We start from the raw sequence: 20,645 nt of genomic DNA, 5'->3' as shown, positions 1-20,645 counted from the left end.
ATTATTTAAAGGACCCTGCTAAATATTCCTTTAATGTAGTTTAAAATATTTTTTTGTTTCGGTTTTTCTTCCCTCTCTCATTTTCTAGAAAGCTTAAAAATAGTGTGCTGCTTTTCTTCTTCCACCTTTTTGTATTTGTTGTCTGGTAGTGCTGTCTTCATTTCCTTACAGCATTAACCAACAAGACTAGCCCTTGTTTATTGGTTCATTATAAGCCTTATCTATCATTGAAGTCTAATTCTAGGAAGGGTCTATTTTAATATTAATCTCTGGTGTCTGATGACATTTCATTAAGAAACTTAGCGGTACATCTTGCTTTTGTAAATGGATTTGTAATTGTTTCTGCTAAATCCTTGTGTCTAGTAAAGGATTTATTATAACTGGTTCTCTCAGTACTGAGGGGCTTGTATGAGTGAAGCACAGTATTACCAAGAATAATTTTCTTCATCTTGCCTATTCTTTCTTTATACCATTTCCCCTCATTGCCAGAAAAGTATGAGGTGATTCTACTGGATTGTCTCCCATTATGGCAAAGACCTTTTGTTTTAGAAGAGTGTAAGTATTCCCTTTGGTATACTTGACATAGTATATGTACTTTTTTAGACATCGGGTGCCATGTAGGAAAATAGTTTTTGACCTCTGGAGCACCTTGTATATTGGGTTATGATTAGCTTTATCCTAGTATATAGAACTTGGAGATTGCCTTTGAAATCATAATTACTCAAGTAGAGTTGGAGGGGACCGTTAGAGTTCCTCTTGTCCAACTCTTTCATTTTACAGATAAAGAAATTGAGGCTCAATGAGACCAGATCCACTAAGAGGTCACATGGCTTCACTCCTCGTGGTTTCCAGTGATACTATTTTTTTGGTATCTATTGAAGTTCTGTTTTAGGAGGCTTTGCAAATACAGTTTTTTTCTTGATAGTAAAATTGATGCTGTTTACTTAGTATCAGTGTATCTGAGTTTGAACAAGAGTGTAAAACATACTCTGTGGGCTTTTGAAGTTGTAAAGTTTGTGTCTTTACCTACAAGGTTGAGTTTAACAACAAAATTTGTTGCCCGTTTAGAAGTTGAACGTTTAACAGCCTCAGAGCCTTTGCTGTTAGGAAGTTTTCTTTAAAGAGCAAAGAGTCTGGAAGCTCATTTTTCACTTGGTGCTTTAGAATATGCCCATATAAAATAGATCCTACCTTGACTTACTATGCAAGTGGCAAGATCAACTGATTCCTCAATGAGTGGTCAGTTCCTCTAATTCAATGGAATTCATTCTAAATAATTGATAATGTAGTATATTCTTCTTGCAAGGGGGGAAACGGTGAAAAGAATGGTAAAGCTAAACTGAAGGAAATTAATAAATCATGTAGGAAATTATTCAGTTTATTTACTCAAATAATGATGTTTTCCAAGCTGTAAAGATTTTGTTTTGTTTTCTCGTCCTAGTCAGAGAATAAAACCTTTCCAGAGGCAGATTATTTTAAGCCCTTCTCTGGAATATTTGGATGCCCCTTATTTAGCCCCTGTTATGAAATATCTTGGGGCATGTTTGGTAGCAAGGAGCAGAAGCATGCTCAAATTAGCGTCAGAACAAGGGGTTTATTATGTGGAATAATAAATCATGGAAATCATGGAAGCAAACACAAAGATGAGTACAAGCAGGCCACAGCCAGGGTAGCATCAGGGCACACTGGGGAACTCTGGAACGGGAGCTTTGAACCATGAATATTTTGTCATTAATGTGGCTCTGTTCGGCTCCATCTTGGCGGAAGGCTCAGCACAACCTACGGAGGCAGAACCATGTGGTACATTGCTCAGTCCTGTTGGGCCAGTGGCTAGGAGCGTCTTCTCAGGGATGTGGACTGGGAGGAAACCATGGGCATCTAGCAGTAGGATTGTTCTGGGATGTAACCAGGATGTTAGGTTCTTGTTATCAGCCCCCAATGAACCTCTCTGCTTTAGGGCCAGCTTTACTGGAACCAAGAGGGGCATTTTCTACATATTTCTAAGGGTGATATAAATTTGCTGTAATGCAGTAAAATTAGAGGAATTTAGTAAATTATCAACATAGGAAATATAATGTGTTCAAAAAGGTATAAATTGAGGTAATTGAAAATACCAAAGCAAGTCATTTCTCTCTATATTATGTTTTTTATTCATTTCCCACAGCCTTTTTATTTATTTTTAAATAGCATTTGAACAGAAGGCCAAATCTTTATCAAAGCACTATCTAAAGTGGCTAAAGCAAACAGTCTATTTATAATGGAATGCCCCATTTGGTCTGCTGTCTGCATGGCCTTATGGTCCTGTAATTTTAAGTGTCAGGGTCCTGAAGCTACAATTTAAATTTCTCCTACTTTAGAAGTATAGCAGAATTGCTGCAGCCTATGTGGAGGGTCAGGGCAAACACTGCCCCAAACTATCCATGGTGATGACTCGGAGGGCTTTAGCTGAAAGGATCCTACAAGTTTTGACCCATCTCTGAATACAAGTTTAAACTCCTTCTGCCAAGGCACATTACCTTAAACTTAGCCAAGTTGAATTTCTTCTGCTATTGACTGCCCAAAACTCTGTTTAGACCATCTGGAGCTTCCTCAAGTCCCTGACAGTTTTACTAACCAAAACAAACAGTGCTGTCATTAAACTTAGCCAACTTGCTGACTTTTGCACTTTCAAATCATACATAAATACATCTATCCAGTATCCTTAGCCTATAAACAGGCTCCAGAGTTGTTTCCTGTTGGCCTTTTCACTGGAAGACTTTACATTCTGATTTTCTTTCTCTTTGTCTGTTCAATCCATGACCAAATATGGACCTTTGTCCTAGAGTCATTGAAAGAAGAACATGTGCACACTGTAGTCATGTCATAGCATGGGCAATGAGTCATCAGGGAGTGGGGAGACCTGAAGTCAGGTAAGTAAACGTAACTATTAATTTGGCATTCAGAATAGATTGGCTTCATTTGTTGGTTTTGATAGGGAGGCAGTTGTGTATATCATGAAAGGTCAGCATCACAGAGGAAAAGCCTGTTAATACAAAGTACAAGAAATAATGGAAAGATGGTATAAATGATGACATATCCAGATAGTATTGTAATTGAATTTGTAGTCATTTAACAGTTAAAATGGTTGGGTTCTTCACTGAGAAAACTAATAAATCTACTATGGACTCCAAATAGTTGGTTAGTTTATTGATTATTGCTGTAATTACTGACTGAGCTACATATAATGGGCTGTGCTTACAGTATTGACAAAAGAAGAATTTGAAAATTTTATCATTAGTAGAAAAAAACAGCACGCATATTCCTTATACATTGAATTACTGCCCTAATTATGTTGTCTGTTAGAAGACATGCTAAGGAAGAGATTTAGGAAACTGTCCTGTTATAAATGTAAGGAAGAATAATAAATAAACCAGGCTTGTCCTTTATATATAAAGACTTGCCACTCAGCAAATTAGAATGTATAACCAATGGGAGTCATTACCATCTTTGATTTAGTCCCTACTTGCCTCCTTCTCTTAAACATTTTGGGAACACCTATTATGTGTAAGAAACAGCACTAGGCACTGTAAGGCAGAGGTTTCTTATGTTTTGGGGGACATCGGCTCTTTTGAAAATCTGGGGAAGCTTGTCTTTTTCCCAGAAAGTTCTCATATGTGCAACATTTCATATTTAAATTTCAAAGACTTCAAGGATCTCCTAAAGGATCTCCTAAAGCCCATATAGACTCAGATCAGTACCTCCATCATAAATGATAATAAGATGTACAAGAAATGGTCTTTGCCCCTCATGAGCTTCCAGAATGGAAATAATGTTCCTTACAATCCCCTTTTACTTATTTTATTTGCAGTAATTGAAGGAAGGGGAGGGGATACTGGATCAGCCTCAGTAAATGTTAGTTAAATCCTACCTCTGTAATTGGGCCAACATTTTTAGTGATCTTGTTTAGTGGTTCATGTATCACCCTTTTTTACTGTTCTATCGATGGGAAATTCACAGCATTGTGTTACATTTCAAGATTTTTTTAAGTACTTTACAAGAAGCTTTCCATATACCAGCTCCTTTGATTTTGATCTTCCTAACCCCTTTATAAGGTGTGCAGGGCAGGTATTTTTTCCATTTTTACAGCTAAGGATACTGAGGCACAAATTGCATGCCTTTCTCAAGATCACACAGCTAGTTAACATAGGACTGGGGCCTGAGGTTACTCACTCACTCACTGATTTGCTCACCATGCTTAACAGCGGGTCTTTCATACAGCAAGTATTTATTGGATAGCAGCTATCTGGCCACACACTATACTAGGTGGCGAGGGTGTGGTGAAGAAGGAGTTCATGCTCTCAAGGAACTTAGGGTTCAGTCAGGGAGACCTACAAAAAAGCAAACAGTGTTCAGTGTAAGAGGACAAGAAAACCCTTAATGACTTGGCAGTGTGAAAAGTGCTGTAATATGCTTAAGCATAGATGCTCTGTGAGCATAAAGAAGGAGCACCTAACATAGCCTTTTGGGATTTGAGAAGGCTTCCTGAAGGGGGTGGTGTGTAGGTGGATTAACTAGAACAAAAGAACTGGGAAGGGAATGTTGTGCAGAGAGAACAGTGGGCTTAAAAGGCTCCAAGGTGGCAGAATGCCTGGTGTGTCCAGGAGGAGCTGCAGGTGATTCGGTCTGAGAGTAATACAGACATGAGGAGTATGAGATGATGTTGGGAAGGAGGTGGGCTAGATCACAGATGTCCTTATCTTGAAGGAGCAGGGAAGTGACATGGTCACATTTCATATCTCTGGCTGCAATCTGGAGAGTGGCTTGAGGGAGAAATGGCCTGAAGTGGTGAAGCCAGGGCTATTCCAGTTGAAAGATGATAGTGATCTGAACCATGGTGGGCCTATGGAGTTGGTGAGAAGTGGAGATTTGAGAAGTGTAGAGGAAGTAGAATTAATAAGACCTGGTGATTGGTTGAATATGGGGAAAGAAGGAGAGATGGTCTGGATTACCTTCAGATTCCTGGTTTGGGAACCTGGGTCATGGTGATGTCATTCACTGGGATAGTAAACCCAGCTGGTAGAAAACAGGTTTAGGGCATGAGGAAGGTATGAGAGACATAGGAAATTCAGTTTTGGATCTGCTGAATGTGAGGGGCCTCTGGATAGCCAATTGGATATGTTCCAAATCTTAGGAGCGAAATCTGGGCTGGAAATAAAGATTTGTGATTCATCAGCTCCTAATTAGTCTCAATGACTCCTCTGGTAATTGAAACCTTTGAAGTGGCTGAAGTAACTGAAGGAGAGCATAAAATGAGAAGAGAAGGTTGATGAAAAACCATGGGGAACAACAGTATTTAAAGGAGGGGTGGGGAAGGAGCCATGTACAGGAAACTGAGTGGAGTGATTACAGAGGTAAGAGGGAAACCAGGGGCACCACTGAAGAATGCGAAAGAGGCCCTCCACCAGCTCAGGTCTTTTTGTACTCCCTGTGCTTCGCCAAGTTCTGAAAGATCTGAATGCCTAAACCTCATTGGGTATGACTGATTGAAGAAACCAGAGCTGTTTACCAGTTCAACAGTTCATCCAGTAGCCTAGTTTATTCAGTTTTGTGTTTTGAGGTATGAGAAATGTGAGACAACCTACCTTTTAACTCTTAAATAGTTAACATTCATTTTATGTTTGGAGTGCATGGACTAGAATGAAACCATTTGCTTTGTCTGTGAAACAGGGGTGGTGATACTCCTAGAATAAGTTGTGAGAAATTGAATGGATAAATGTAAAACATGCTAGTGAGCCTGACACACAGTAGGTATTCAATAAGTGATAGTTGTTTCTCTGTCTCTGCCTCTCTCTCCTTTCTCTCTTTTAGTAGCGAACTTGTGCCTTATAAAATTAAACTATGCTCTTTTGGAACTCAAATTTTTATATGGCAGATTTCCATGAAAAAAAAAAAATGTAATTATTGATTGAATTGTGCTGTTAGAATTAGAATTAGGTTCATAACAAATAGGAAGACTGATAAACTTGCTAACAAAACAAAGCCAAAAATTGTACTTGCTTTCCCCTTGTTGAATCTGACCCTCTGTTTCAGATTAATTAGATTTTTGGATAACTATGCTAAACTTTGTCAGATCGGTTTGAAAATTGTTTAAGGATTTTAAAGAACATCTCAGAGGGACTTTGAAACTAATCTGAGACTGGTACTGGAGATTCTATTAGCATTCACAAAACTGATTAATCTTTTGCCCAGTTAGCTGATTGATTACTGCTGCAATTACTACATGTAGCAGATGCAGGGAATACCAGCAGAAAACACATTTTATAACTGCTGCTGATGCATTCAGTTTGAGTGCAATATTTTGTCCTTTTTATACATAATTAATATTTTATATTTAAATGCTGAGACATTTCTACTTAGAAGATAGAAGGTGCTATGCTGGAAACTGTTCCAGTGTTAGCAAGTTCACTTTTTTACTTCTCAACTGCTAATAATAGGTTATAGTTTACAAAGTGCCTTCACTAATTCTTTTGCTGCAGTTTGATTTTGAGCCTCCCAATAATCCTTTGAAATAGTCACGATAGGTATCTTCACTGTCATTGGAGGAAACTGAAATTCCTAACGTTGAATGACTTCTTGAAGACTATATGCAAGTTAATGAATGGCAGAATCAAGATTTGACCTCATTTCAATCAGTCAATATTTAGCAAACACCTACTACGTGCAGGGCTTTGTATTAGGGGTAATAAAAGCCAGGATAGTATTATAGAGAATAAGATAAGGAAATTATTAAAATAACTTCAAACTCTGGTGCTGTTAATATTATAATAGCTACTTTCTTACAAGCAGTGTTACATATCTTGGAATAAAGGGGTTAGTTTTTTTTTTTTGTTGTTTCTTTTTTTTCCTTTTTTTCCTTTTGATTTATCTAGTAGAAGTCCTGTCTGTCTCTTCACTGCTTTTTTAAAATCACTATTCACAATAAAATTGGAGAGAATCTCTTTAATGGGAGAATGTATACAAAATACACTAAGGAAAAGATCAAGATCTGAAAATAATTGATCTGAAATTAAGTGCTGTCTGATCTATTTTCTCATATGAGCCTCACAGTAATTCTGCAAGTAGATACTATCTTCACTTTACAACCAGGTAAACTGAGACTCAGTGAGCATTGCGTTACTTAGATTATGTGCTAATAAACAGACCTCCTGGGTGTGAGATCTCAGATTCCTCCAAGTGCCTTACTCATCTCACTGGCAGCACAGGCATTGTGGCCCGTCAGGACTTCACTGTTCTACAGCTACCACATATCGTCCTGCATTTTATCCTTTTCCCTTGGGATACTACATAAGCAGTGGCCTGAGCTCCTAGTCCTGGTGCCTTGTTGGGGACTGCCCAGCCCTTGCTAGGCCAGCTCCTCAGCAGTCAATTCGACAGAATGGATCCACACCGAGGATTTAACCATTACCCTCTTGTAGCATGTCTTTGATAGTGAATTACTTTGCTGTGTGGAACCCAAGATTCTCAAAGTTAATACAGTGACAGATCAAATCCAGTATTTCAGCAGGAGAAAATATACCTTGGATTCAGAAGAATTATAGAAAAATAAAAAACACACAAAACCTAACTACTTGCTTTAGAGAAACTTGTAAGGGGCATACTTAACATCATTACCATGACTGGGTTCATTATATTACAAAGAGATGTTTTCTAGATTTCTAAAAAATTACTTCAATGATAATAAAACTGTATTTTGCCAGTTGATTTGGCACGGATCTGAAATGAAAGAGAAGCCATTTTTATTTATTTATTTGTGAGGTAAATAAATAAAGTTGGAAAACAGGTCAATTTCATGCATGCAAGGTTTTATAGTAGGAAAAAAAAAGGCGTTGCACCTGTTCTGACCCTTTACATTTGAGGTTATTTGTTTTCAGACTTGACCCCAAGCACCACTTTCAGACAACTCTGTAATTAATTTGTTAGATAAAGCATGAGGATAGTTTATTTGCTTTGGTTTCTAGGACTGTGGTAAAGTAGTAACCGAAATTACTAACCTATTGTACATAGCAGTTAATTAAAGAAAAGCATTAACTGTAGGAGAACACCACCACTACTGCTGTCTTGTATCAGTATAAAAAGGCAGTAATTTTTTTGACAGCCACTGATTGGAAAGTTGCTTGCAGCCTTCTTGAAGCAAGGGGGTACATGCTGTGGATCAATAACCGGCAAATTTCCCATTAAAAAGAATACCTGAGCAATGTTCCAAATAGCCACTGGCATCTTAATTTTCCATGGAAACCTCAAATACTTGTATGCCGAGGACAAGTCATTTTCGGACAATTTTTCCAGACTACTTGTTAACAGTTATTGCTGTCCCAAAAGGTTGACAGCTTACATGATTGATATTTCATTTACTTGTCATCACTGAGTAATGGCTAGTGCTGTATTTCTGTGGTATTAAGGAACAGTCTCTTGAAAGACATTTGCCTTAGTATGTTTTCCAGAGAGTATGTCGTACATATTTATGCTGTATGTATATATGTTTTTAGGGCCACAGAAAGAGATGACTGGTTTCCTTTACAGTTTGAAAGCCCTTGGAGAGCAGGGTGAACTTATTGCCTAGCTATCAAAAACCTCCTTTATTTGTTTTTACGGCCAAGAGTCTTAAACCTGTTAATTTGTGATTCCCAAGATGTGGTCGAATTTTATAGCTCCCCTTTATTTCAGTGGAAAAAATAACTTGATCTTTTAATAATTTTAATCAACTTTTTTTAAGAATGTCAGCAAATAATGCCAGCCAAGGAGGAATTTCCTGAAAATGTGGTAGTTAAATAATGCAAGTGTTTCTAAAAATGAAAACTGCAAGGATTGCAGGGAAGTTCTGCTCTGTGACAACTCCTCAAAACATGAAATCAGTGGTTTTCATTGTTGATTTTTTCCTATGAAGAACATGACTTTGTTGTTTGTTGAGTGTTAGAAGAAGTGAGGGTACAGAAGCCATCTCCAAGTTAGGTGGACAGATGCTCACCAATTAGGGTATTAAGAAAAATGAGAACCAGACTGTCTTACAACCTACTGAATAATTTGTGTTTAAAAAGGAGTATGCAAGTTTTCTCAGAAATTTATTTTTTGTGTTCAGAATTTTACAGTGAAATTTGGTCTGTACTGAAGTACTTAAAAGACTAAAACATAAAAAGTATGTTTTATTTAATTTTGCTTGAAACTAGGCTACCTTTTTATCATAATAATCTTGTAATCTTAGAATGGGTCATGTTTTGGGTGCTAGTTCAACAGTCTCTGTGATTTAGATTTCCATTATCTTATCATTTTATGAACAAATGTGAATAATGTTTGATTAACTGGCATGTAGGTCCAAGTCAGATGTGAAGCTTCTTCATTTTGCTTTGCAAAAATCCAGGAAAAAGGACAAGAAGCAATTTGAGAAATTTCCACCAAAATGTATTTTGTCATTTTTAATACATATCATTTTCAAAATATTTCTAGAGATCAAATACTAATCTGAAGTCTTAATCAACATTTTTACTGTTAAAGATAAATAGTCTAGAGGATTACTTTATACTGGATTCTCAATCCTGAAGTATTCAATAGAGGCATTTTGATGTGCAAATAGGGAAAAAGTATTCTCAAGGCTGATATGTATATACCAGCAATTTTAAAAAGTACCATGAATTAAAAACCTGTGTCTGTTCCAGTATGCATACATTACTGAGTAATCTCTTTCTGTAATTTCTTTGCAGTATTATTCCACAGTAATGGAACAGCAAGTAAATGGACAGTTAATAGAGCCTCTGCAGATATTTCCAAGAGGTAATGTTGAACAAATTCTAATCAACAATGATTATTTCAGCAAACTGTTTCATCAACAGTTGTGTTTTCCAAAGGTTTAAATGCACATAACATGATGTTTAGCTCTTAATTTGAAAAAACAAAAGAAGTGTTCATTATCGTGAGGATTGCAGGCTATGTTACAGTTATGGCAGATAAAATATCTAATTTACTAGAGTAAATTAAACTAACTAGATTGTTTTTTGTTTCTGAAGTACATCCTTTGCTTAAAGAACTCTTTGGGGGTCCACATGGTTTCTAAACCAAGGCAAATGAATGACTTTATTTCTGGATATTTCTCAGTTGTGCCTCATGATGGTGGTCAAAGCTGCTACTGAAGAGAAAGCTTTCAACTAGTGCAGAAGCTAAGATTTACTGAGGGGTTTTAGGAGAGAAATTTTGGTGGAATGTTTGGCAACTTGTTTTTTTGGAGGAGGCATTTTGTAAATAATGGAAAATCTTTGTAAGTGGGAATTTGACTAAGTCTCCAGAAATGTGAGATAAGGGTAAGTCTTGGGAATTGCATGGTCAAATAATTTTCTTTTTCCCTTTTAGATTTGGCAGTATTATCCTGAGATATGATTAACTGTATGTAGATGTTCCCTCAAAATTTCAGTAATGGTGAAAAAGAATAGTTTAATTATATAAATCTATTAAGGCTTTCACCTGTTATCCATTGCCCCACTTGGAATCCATGTTTTCTAACTGATGGGACAATTAAGGAAATTCTCCATGTAACTCTTCCAGAAATAACTTAATTGAAATAATTAAAAGTCAGACTTAGTTCGTTAACTGATACTGTACAAATAATCATAGTGTGCGTCTTCCAGTTAAACATTCTAGACCTTCATTACCTGTAACACTCTGAAGTCTGAATGGCTCAATTAGCCAACAGGCTCTTAGTTGCACTGATACAGTCTCCAAAGGCAGCTGGCTCAGCCAGTCCATGACAAGTCTGGGTTCAAGAAGAATGCTCCTCTTCTAGCTTTTGCTCAGGCAACAGGATTGTTAAGGTTTATTACATTATTAATGATAACTAATTAAAGAGCTAAGTAAATAATAATTTTTAAAAAAGGACCATTCAGGGCCAATGATGAGAGTGTGTCTGAAACAAGATTTATGATTAATCCAATTCTGTTGCACCTGAAGACTAAAGACCAAAAAAAGAAAAAAGAAAAGAAAGGAAATGTTACCATTCCTGTGTATTAAACCAAGTTAATGTTCTCATTCAACTGGAGAATTAGGACAGGTTTCAAAGTTGTTTCCCCACTAGGGATATTTTGTTACCAGTTGAAAATTTCCATCAATTGCTTCCTTACTTGCTAACGTTATACTCTATTTTAACAAACCCTAGCACAATATCCTGCAGAATTACAGTTCCAACACTGAGTCTTCATTTTCATTTTCAATAAAGTATTTATTTCTCTTCACCCAATATGTTTTCAAGTTATTTTCTTTCATTTGGGAGACAATACCTTTTAGTTTCCCAGTTCATACCATTTTACCCATTCCTGTGATAAAAAAACCATTTTTAAACTTCTGCCCTGTTCAGGCATTGATACTGTTTTTTGTATCATCATTTCTAATTCTCCCAACAATTCTACTTACTAGGTATTATTACTTCCATTTTATAGATGAGACTCAAGCTTCAGAGAGATTAAGTAACTTCAGAGTCCTACAGCTTACAAGTGGTTACTATACCCTTTGAATAAGAATTTTGTTTAAATTATAATTTCCTTTAAGTGGAAGGACATATGTGTTAAAATATTAGAGTGTTCATGGGGCAGTTTGGAGGGGTTGGTAGGAGTGGGGAGAAGAGTATATTGTGGGGAGAAGATACTTAAAATAAAATTTATGGGATATGAGTGTCACATGTAATCCCAGCACAGAATATACTAGGTCTTATTAAGTACTTCTTACTTAAATATAGTCCTTCCAAGACAATTAAAAAATTTTCAAAATATGGAAGACACACTCTCCTCTCTCTATGGGTTTTTTTCATGTTAACTCTTTCTAGTTCTTTGTCGTCTTGTTTGTTGGGTGTATTACCTGGGGCTACCTATTTGGCTAGAGGCCCTTGGACCTTAGAGTCCATTGTCAGGCCCCATGTTAAACTGAATCTTTCAACTGAATAAATAGGAAAGACAGGAGAAAGCGATTCTGTTCTAACATGAGATGTTCTCATTCCGAGTGGCACATTTGCCTTAGAATAGTAATTCCTACCACATAGCTAAGTTGCCTCTGCAGTTAAAAAGATATGTTTAATATTAGTAGTGTGAACATTCACTAGCTTTATGGTAACTTCTGACTCTCTAACTTCAGGAAATACGAGGTTATTGGGTTTTCTTGAATACTGTTTAGATTTCCAATCTTGAAGGTTTGAGAAGCCATTTGAGGAGTGAGGCAGATGTTAAGGTTAGAGGTAAGAGGTGATGTCTGTCTGTTATTTGTTGGTTAGCCACTTGCTTATTAAATGAAGTTTATGAATGCACTGGTTACTGCAGTCTAAATACAGTGAAGCATTGTATTAGAAAGTATTGATGGTCCCTCAAGGACCAGTCATCATCAAGTGTATGTGACTATTGTTTTGTTCAAAAAGTTAATTTCCATTTTAAGGAAAGAAGATTTAGAGTCTTAATTTTTATGTATTTAAGAGAGATAAATAAAAACCTTTTATTTAGGTTTAGAAATATTTTCTAGGAAAATAACATAATAAATTTGAATATACTGAAATAAATAAAATTACAATAATGGATGTGCTTTGTAATTATTTACCTATGTCTTCTTATTAATAAATGGCTCTGTTTCTTGTCAGAAACAGAGGAAAAATAAATGAACATGCAAGAAAGAAGCCAAAAACAAAAAAAAAACAACAAAGTCATCCTTCCCAAAACAATCGATCAAAATTGACAGCCTCTTAACATACAGTCTGTAGAGCACCATAGTTTTCAAATGGAGGCAGTATTTTTACTTTGGGTTGAGAAGCTTTTGTATTTTTTAACATTTGTTGAAGAAGCATCTGCTGAATTGAAAAAGTCTTAATTCAAGATGGTGTCAGGAAATAACCCGCCCCCCACATTGCTTTCTCTTTAGACCTAAATATTAGCAGATGTCAAGATTTGTAAGAAATGTAGTGAAATTAATTATATCTCTGTATTTAAATAAAATTAGACTGCTTATGGTTGTGCAAACTTGTCTTCAAATTTGAATAGTCCATCTTAGAATCTCCACCAATCTTTTTGGCATTTGAAGAATCTTCTCCCATCTCCCTCAAAACACTAGCTATTTTCAAAGATGTTTAAGTGATAGCAAATACGCAATATAATAAGAGTGAGGAAAGATTGCAGAAATTTGAACTATGAAAGTAATCTAATCATTTTAGCTCAGTTAACTTGATTTTTATATGTTTTAAGCAGAAATTGGAATTTATATGAGGTAGTGTCAGAAAGCTTTTTGCATTTATAAATGCTCACTCCTGTAAGTTAAAAACCCTGGTTCATAATTCCCACTCTGGGTCTTGGGAGCCACTTTTCAATCATTTCTCTCTGCTAATTTTGGTGTCACCCTCATTTCTTTTTAAATGATTCATTTTGAGCAAATTTGTAAATGGCCCTGATGTGTTCTACAATTTAGTCAATTACTGTTTCAGCTTGCAAGCCTCCTGGGGAACGGAACATACATGGCCTGAAGGTACGATTTTCAATAATTGTTTCAGTAAAGTTAGATGGATTTGTAATGCTGTGTTCCACTTATTGAAATGTCAAATAAAACTGCACTTTCTCAAGCTCTGACAAGCTATCCTTTTTTTTTTTTTTTTTTTTTTAATGGGAAGTGGAGGGGGATTCATCTGTAGTATTTGCTCAATATGTGTATTTGGATATAAGAGTTTTGGTGCCATGTTTTTATTATTTGGAATTCTTTTGTTGGTCAGTTTGTTCACAATGACCCTGGGTACTGGTCTCCACAAAGATTTGAGTGAAAATACAGACTTCATTTCGTTGATCAATTAAGCATATAAGTGTATTTGTTCACAGAATGCCCCCTTTTTTGTACATATTTATGCTAGAAACATATATCTGTTTAATGTCTTATACATATCTATTTAGTGTCTTTTCATTGTTCTGTGTTTTTTGAGTTCTAGATTTCTGCTAATGCTTCACATTTGAAAGAAAAGCTGTCTATTGTATTAGGCTCAACTACTTTATAATTAATTACTTTGGACCTCATTTTTCAGAGAATAAAAAGTATTCAACAGTGTTATACTTGGTTTTAGAGCTAGAAGGATATGATAACTTGAGATTCACTGCTAATCTCTGGATATATCCTCTTTTAAAAAATTTTATTGTGAAACAAAATTTTCCATTTTAGACATTTTTAAGTGTACAAATCAGTGGCATTACTGGATATATTCTTAACATACTTTTTTGAACATAATGTTTTTGTATGAGTTCTAGAACAGTTAATTAATTTTTTTCCTGTTCATTTCTTATTTTCAGCACTTTAAGTATTTGAATAATGACAGGAATAGAATGTTATGTAATATACAGGTTGTACGGCTCTGTACCTGTATATTACTCTGTAACCTATATATGAATATTCTCCAACCCTGGTCCTATCTAGCAACAAGCTAATTAACCTTGATAGTGAAATGAGAAATTTGTGGCAAATTATAGATTAATGAGAACTGTGTCCTTAGAACCCAGGACTGATCAAGACTGTTTCTGTACTTGTAGGTGAATACTCGGGCTGGACCCTCTCAGCACAGCAACCCAGCAGTCTCAGATTCACTTCCAAGCAATAGGTGAGAGCAAGCAAGTAGAGTGTGCCTATGAGCATGATTATCTACAAAGTCAGGGGTGGGATGGTAAAGAGGCTTGTGGGGTGACACTTCTTTTTTATAAGACCAAAAATAAGTGTATGTGGATAACAGGAAATTTGACTAGATTATGCTAGGTAAATATTGCCTTGAGGGAAAGGACCTCATATAAAAAGATGAAATTAGACACATTAAATTACTCATTTTGGTCCATGGGATGGTTTTCTTTCACAGTTCCCAAATTATACAGAAGATTCAGTACCTTTGATGATTTCATGCTTCATGATCTGGTTTATAAATTGTATAATGCTTATTATTTCTTTCTTGCTTGTCCATCTTTAGGCAGTGTCATTATCCATTGGTATCTTTACCAGAAAGAAGCAAGGACAGAATAAAGTGTTGAAATTTAAATTGACCAGCCATGTTGCTCATTAGTATCTTGGGTTCTCCAGGAGATAGAAGCTATTATAAAAGGAAAATAATTTTCATTAATTCATGCTAACAGTGTCTCACACTGGAGTGAATTCTAAAGACTTAAGTCTTTTTGAAAGTGTTCTTCTTATAAGTCTGGAGAAACCAAGTCATGAGGTTATGTAACTTACTTCAAGGCTATCTATCACAGTCCTAAAGTAGAAAGGGTGACCTACTTAAGCTGATAGAATTCCAGGTCTTTTGGTTATATGTTCATTTATTCAGCCAGTAAACATCATATTACTATTATATCTTCATTACTTGAAGATGGTAGTTCCATGTGTGCATATTTGCATTGGTGACTGAAAACCTAACATTGAGCTGGAAGACTCTCCCATTCTGTGTTGTGGTTTTTCTGGGTTTAGGGCAATGGCCAGTATTTGCAAAGCCCTTTATTGACTGAAATGTAGTTTAGGCTTCTACTTTCCCTTTAGTACTCCCCCCTATCCTGACCCTTAACCCACATTCTTGGTACTTTTGCCAAGGGGCTCTCCTGTTCCCTTCCAAAAAGTCACTTCCTTAATTGCTTCATTATGGCACCAGGGTACTTACCCACCCGCTTTCCTGCTATGAGCAACACTGCTCTTAAAGTGTGTTTCCTTCTTAAACAATCCATTCTGTCTTTAAATACAGTCACCTTATTCACCAGTGGATTACCTGCCTCTTAGTCATGATGGGTAGGTCTTTTAGTTCTCATTAAAGGGCTTGGCGCCACCAAACCATGCTTGCCAGCTTCTCTCTTCATGCTTGTTGAGCATGTGCGCCATGGCCCAGCAGAGTGGAGTCATGGGCTGAGGTTCACTTGTTACACTCAGCTTAAAGAAGGCAGGACATTTAATTATTACTACTATTTCTGGATAAAGTATTATCCAGACAGACTGGCCGTGAGCCTCAAGGAAAAACAAGAACTTTACCTCGAGTTTTAGGTCAGATTTCATCATGGTGTAAAAAGCAGCACAGTGTTGAAAAAGATGGCACGATGGAGAAACAGGATCATTTTTCAGTTCTCCCAGATTTGGTTTTAACAACATGAAAGAATTAGCTTGGTTTTTAAAAATTATCACGTATATTAATAGATTGTTATAAATTTTTTGGGTTGGACAGAAATTCAGAGATCAACAGAACCAAAGATCCTCAGCCTTTTGTCTGTCAGGGATATAGCAGCCTTCCACATAGTAATGGTCATTTACTCCAGTAGTGATTCCTGTTGTGGGAGGAATGTAATTTGAAAAAAAGTCCTACAGGTGATTTTAATATGCTAACCCAGGATGGTCATGAACACCTGTGCCCCTGTTGATAATTAATCAACAAGTATTTATCAAGTGCTTCCTATTCATTAGGTATCTTATGCACTAGGAATGCAGTAGTAAATAAGGCAGACATGGTTCTTATCCTCTGGGCTCACTTTCTAATGGGTGTATAGACATAAAAATGAGTATACAAATAATTACATTATAATTAGTGTCATGAAGGAAACAAGCAGGATGAAAAGAGAGGGAACACTAGGCAGGAATGTGTTTTGACTGGGCACTTAGGGAAGTTTCTCTGGGATGAATGGCATTTCCATCTAGACCTGAAGGATGAGAAGGACCTAGTCATGTGAGAGCTAGAGAAGGGCATTTCAGACCTTAGAGAGAAGAGCATAAGTGAAGGCCCTGAGGTGGAAAAAGAGCTCAGCATGTTTGTGAAGAGGGTGGTTTGGCTGGAGCACAGGAGTATGTGGAGTTGGGGGAGAGTATCAGGAGTGGGGGGAGAGCAATAAGGGTCATAAGAGATGAGAGGGTACATCAGGGCTAAGTCATGTGGGGCCTCATAGGCCCAGTAGTGTTTGGATATTCCTCTCAGTGTATTGATGAGCCCTAGGAGGACTTTCACCAGGAGGGTGATGTGGCCAGGTATCTGAGTTTTTAAAAAGATATTTTGACTGTGGTTTAGAGAGTAGGAGAAGCACTTGCCTTCAATTGGTACTTTACTCCCCACTCCTTGCCAAATGGTTATCTAAGCCCCTTTGTGAACACCCCCATGGCAAGAATGCACTGCTTCCCAAGGCAGCCCTTTCTCTTTTCACATAACTACCTCTTAGAAGGTTCTTCTTTTCTGTTGGAATTTGTCTCCCTTTAGCACCCACTCGTGAAGATGTAGGTTAGCCCGCCAAACAGGTATATTCCCTCTTCCAGATGGTAGCTCTTCCAATTGTCTTCCCTCCAAACATACTTCTTCAAGATTTCCTGTTTTACTAAATTCTCCCAACATCCACCCAGTTGCTAACTCTAGATAAATCTGCCAATCATCCTTAACCGCTTCCTGGGCTTTCCTCAGCTCCCATATTCAGTCAGTCCCAACTTTTGTAGGTTTTACCTTTTGAATAGCTCTGGATTCTGCCACTTGTCTGCATCCCTTATGGCTGCAAAGTAGTCTGGCTCTCTATAGGTCACTGCTACAGCCTCAGGTAGTCTCCTCCCTCCAGCCTTGCCCTATTGCAGTCTTTCCTCCACACTGCAGCTGGAGTTGATCTTGTTAATACACAGTTCTGAGCCCATTGTTCCCCCTTAAAACCCTTCACTGCTCCTCACAACCTTTAGGATGAAGTGTAACCTCCACAGCAGGTAAGCAATGGCCATTCACATGTGGAACTCTGCCCACTCCAGCCTCCTGTTCTGCAACTCCACCCCTACCCACCTGACATCCAGCTTTGCTGAAGAACACCTGACACCCTCAATGGATCGCATTTCCTCTCACTGCTGGGCCTTCACTTTTGCTGCTGCTTCTTTCCTGTTTTCTTCTTCTCTTTTAACCTCCTCTTTCAGGCTAGCTAGCAATCATTTTTGAGGACTCAGCTCAGATTCTAACTTCTTCTAGAAATCGTCCTTGATTATCACCCACCTCCCAGTCCATACCAGGTACCCCTTCTGTGAATTCTCATAACTCCCTGTGCTTGCTTTTACTGTAGTAGTTAGTACATTGTATAATCACCTCTGTCACCTAATAGATTCTGAACTTTTGAGGGCAGTGATTGGGATGTTCATTCTTGAATTCCCAGTTCCCAGCATGATGCCTGGAACATAGAACATATGTTTGAATATATGTTCAATGAATATATGTAAATGCTTGAATGAATGAGTGAATGAATAAACTCATATTCTTTTACAATATTTAAATTTTAAAATGTTTTTGAAAGTGATTTTTGGATAGCTCAATTCTCTGTGACCATACAGATAAATGAAACATTGAGTGAACTGAAGCACAAAGAAATTGCCAGAATGCAAAGTATGTTACCAGATATTGGCATAATGAATGAATTTTTCTCTTTTACCCTCTAAGCATAAGTTGTTCTTTGCCATAGGTGAATCGCTGTTTATTAAACTGAATTTACCAATCCACATGTTGTTCCTAGGCCATAATTACTGAATTCGAGTCCTACTTCCAAGGCAAGGCCTTTCCTAAACCTCTTGAGTTTCTTCTTCTGTAAAATTGGGATAATTAAACTTTCTATCTGTCCACCTCTGGTGTTAGGAAGATTGATGAAACTGTCTTAAGGAATCATGTTTTGTTTCTTGGATGAAAGGTGTTCTGTAAATGCAATGAATCCAAATGTTATTATTTCAAATTGTAGAACATAATGGAATATCTGTGGAAAGTCATTGTCTTGGCATTGTTGGTTATTTCTGATGTTAAAATAATTGCAAAAATCACATTGGAAGTAATCTATAGTAATACTAGGATCTAAATTTTCCCAGACAAAAAAGTGGAAGTGTGTGTGTATGAGTGTACGTGTGGGAGAGACTTGAGCAAGATCTGTACATTGGTTTCCTCAGTAAGTTGGGAATAATAACCACAACCCACAGGATGACTGTGAGGATTAAATCGGAATAATAAACCAGGCACTTAGCATGCTGCCTGATACACAGTCTTCACTCAATGAACGTAGCTGCTGCTATTTTTTTTAACTGGACTGATTGTAGGCAATTGTTTATTTTTTTAATCTAAGTTTCAGCTTTTGTCCCTTTCTACAAAATTCTTAAGTGCTACTTCTGTGCATGAGTTTCTAGACTCAGGAGGATATTATTAAAATATGGAACCCTTGGATGAGGGCACATTTTATAAAATCTAGGAAGGTAAGGACTTTGGCTCCATAGTTTGCATTTGACCATAGGAGAAATTTAAGAAATATTTAGAAATAATAATTTTATCTTGAAAGAGTGATTGTGTTGAGACTTGAAGTCTGAGATTTTCTCAAATGTAACCTGTTAAAGGTACCAAATGGGAATATGTGTGTGTGTGTGTGGTTCATATTAGGTCCCAAGTCCTTTTGCTTTCTTAATGTTTTTACTGGCTTACTGGGTTGCTTCTACTTCTACCACTATATAAAAATATCCAGAAAAACCACTGCCAGTTGCTGAACGCTGCCAGTTATACCAACTCACTGGGCTAGATTCAGGTGTGGAAAGGGGTTGAACTGAATAGAGGTGAGTGAGAAGTGGTCTGTGCTCTCTGGGAGCTCCTATATTTGGATACTGTATGATGGGAAGAAAGACATCTACCTAGATAACTATAACATGAGAGAGTAGAGTTCATTTGGTAGATGGAGAGAAGGTTAGAGTGGGTAGATTAAGTTATGGAATTAACAGGCTTTAAATTTCAAATTGGAACATTGATGGGTGGGGTGCTATTTTACATACCACTCTACTAGGCTGGTGGACACGGACAGACATAACTCATTAGAAAGATAGAAGGGCTTCAGAGCTTCCCTTGGTAAACTCCTCTTCCTTCAAGAAGGTCTTCCCCTAAACTCTTGCAAATAAATGTTTACATAGCCATATATGTCCAGAGAAGAACATTTTAATATTCCATAAATAACCCAGAAAGCTGGGTCTCATTTCTGCAGTATTAGGACAAAAAGAGAAGGCAGTTAAAATTTATTTAGCTCCTGCTATGTGCAGGCTACAGTGCTAGGCTTTTTTTGGTAAATATTTAATTTTTCTGGTTACCAAAAAGTTTGATATTTGCCCCATTTTATAGAAAGAGGAAAATGAGGTTCAAGGATTAGTAACTTACCCCAGATCACATAGGAAGCTGAATTCTTAAATGTGATAAAGGACCAGGACTTAGACCATCTATTTGATCTTTTGAAGTTCTATAATCTTTGTTTGCTGTGAACATCTGAGAACACATTAAATATTGTAGTTAGAAGATAACAGAGTCCAAGTAATATAGCCACCAAAAGGCAGCAGAACCAGAGGTCTTAAGCTAAAAGTTAATCAAATGGAAAAAAAAAAAGTCACTAAAAATTCTCCTAAAATAATGTAGCTACATTTCGACTGTAGGATTCTTTATTGCTTTGGATCACTGATGGGGTAGCAGTCTCTTTATTGCTACCTTTGTAATTTGGCCAATTACTTTTGAAAAAATTTATGTAGGAAGGATTTAAAGAATGAGGTCTGTGCATACATATTAAAGCAAAGATGGGTTGTAGTCTGGAACTTTCAGTGGTGTTCAGAGGTGTCAAATGATCTTGCCACTAAAAATTATGTTCCTC

At 36.9% G+C, this 20,645-nt stretch overlaps 1 protein-coding gene across 4 annotated transcripts in view; it reads left to right on the top strand.

Annotated features, from left to right (window-relative positions):
* Nucleotides 1-20,645, top strand: part of MAP2K5 (mitogen-activated protein kinase kinase 5) — a 320,772-nt gene that overhangs the window by 33,159 nt on the left and 266,968 nt on the right. For all 4 annotated transcript variants that reach the window (XM_037833600.1, XM_037833604.1, XM_037833603.1 and 1 more), the window contains 3 exons: nt 9,735-9,804; nt 13,472-13,512; nt 14,556-14,623. In XM_037833600.1, coding sequence (XP_037689528.1) covers nt 9,735-9,804; nt 13,472-13,512; nt 14,556-14,623 — 179 coding nt within the window. The remainder of the gene's footprint in view (nt 1-9,734; nt 9,805-13,471; nt 13,513-14,555; nt 14,624-20,645) is intronic.

This window comes from Choloepus didactylus, chromosome 4, assembly GCF_015220235.1.
Source record: "Choloepus didactylus isolate mChoDid1 chromosome 4, mChoDid1.pri, whole genome shotgun sequence".
Lineage (NCBI taxonomy): Eukaryota > Metazoa > Chordata > Mammalia > Pilosa > Megalonychidae > Choloepus > Choloepus didactylus.
Note: the sequence above shows the minus strand (reverse complement) of the source record. Positions and strands in the feature narration are given on the sequence as shown.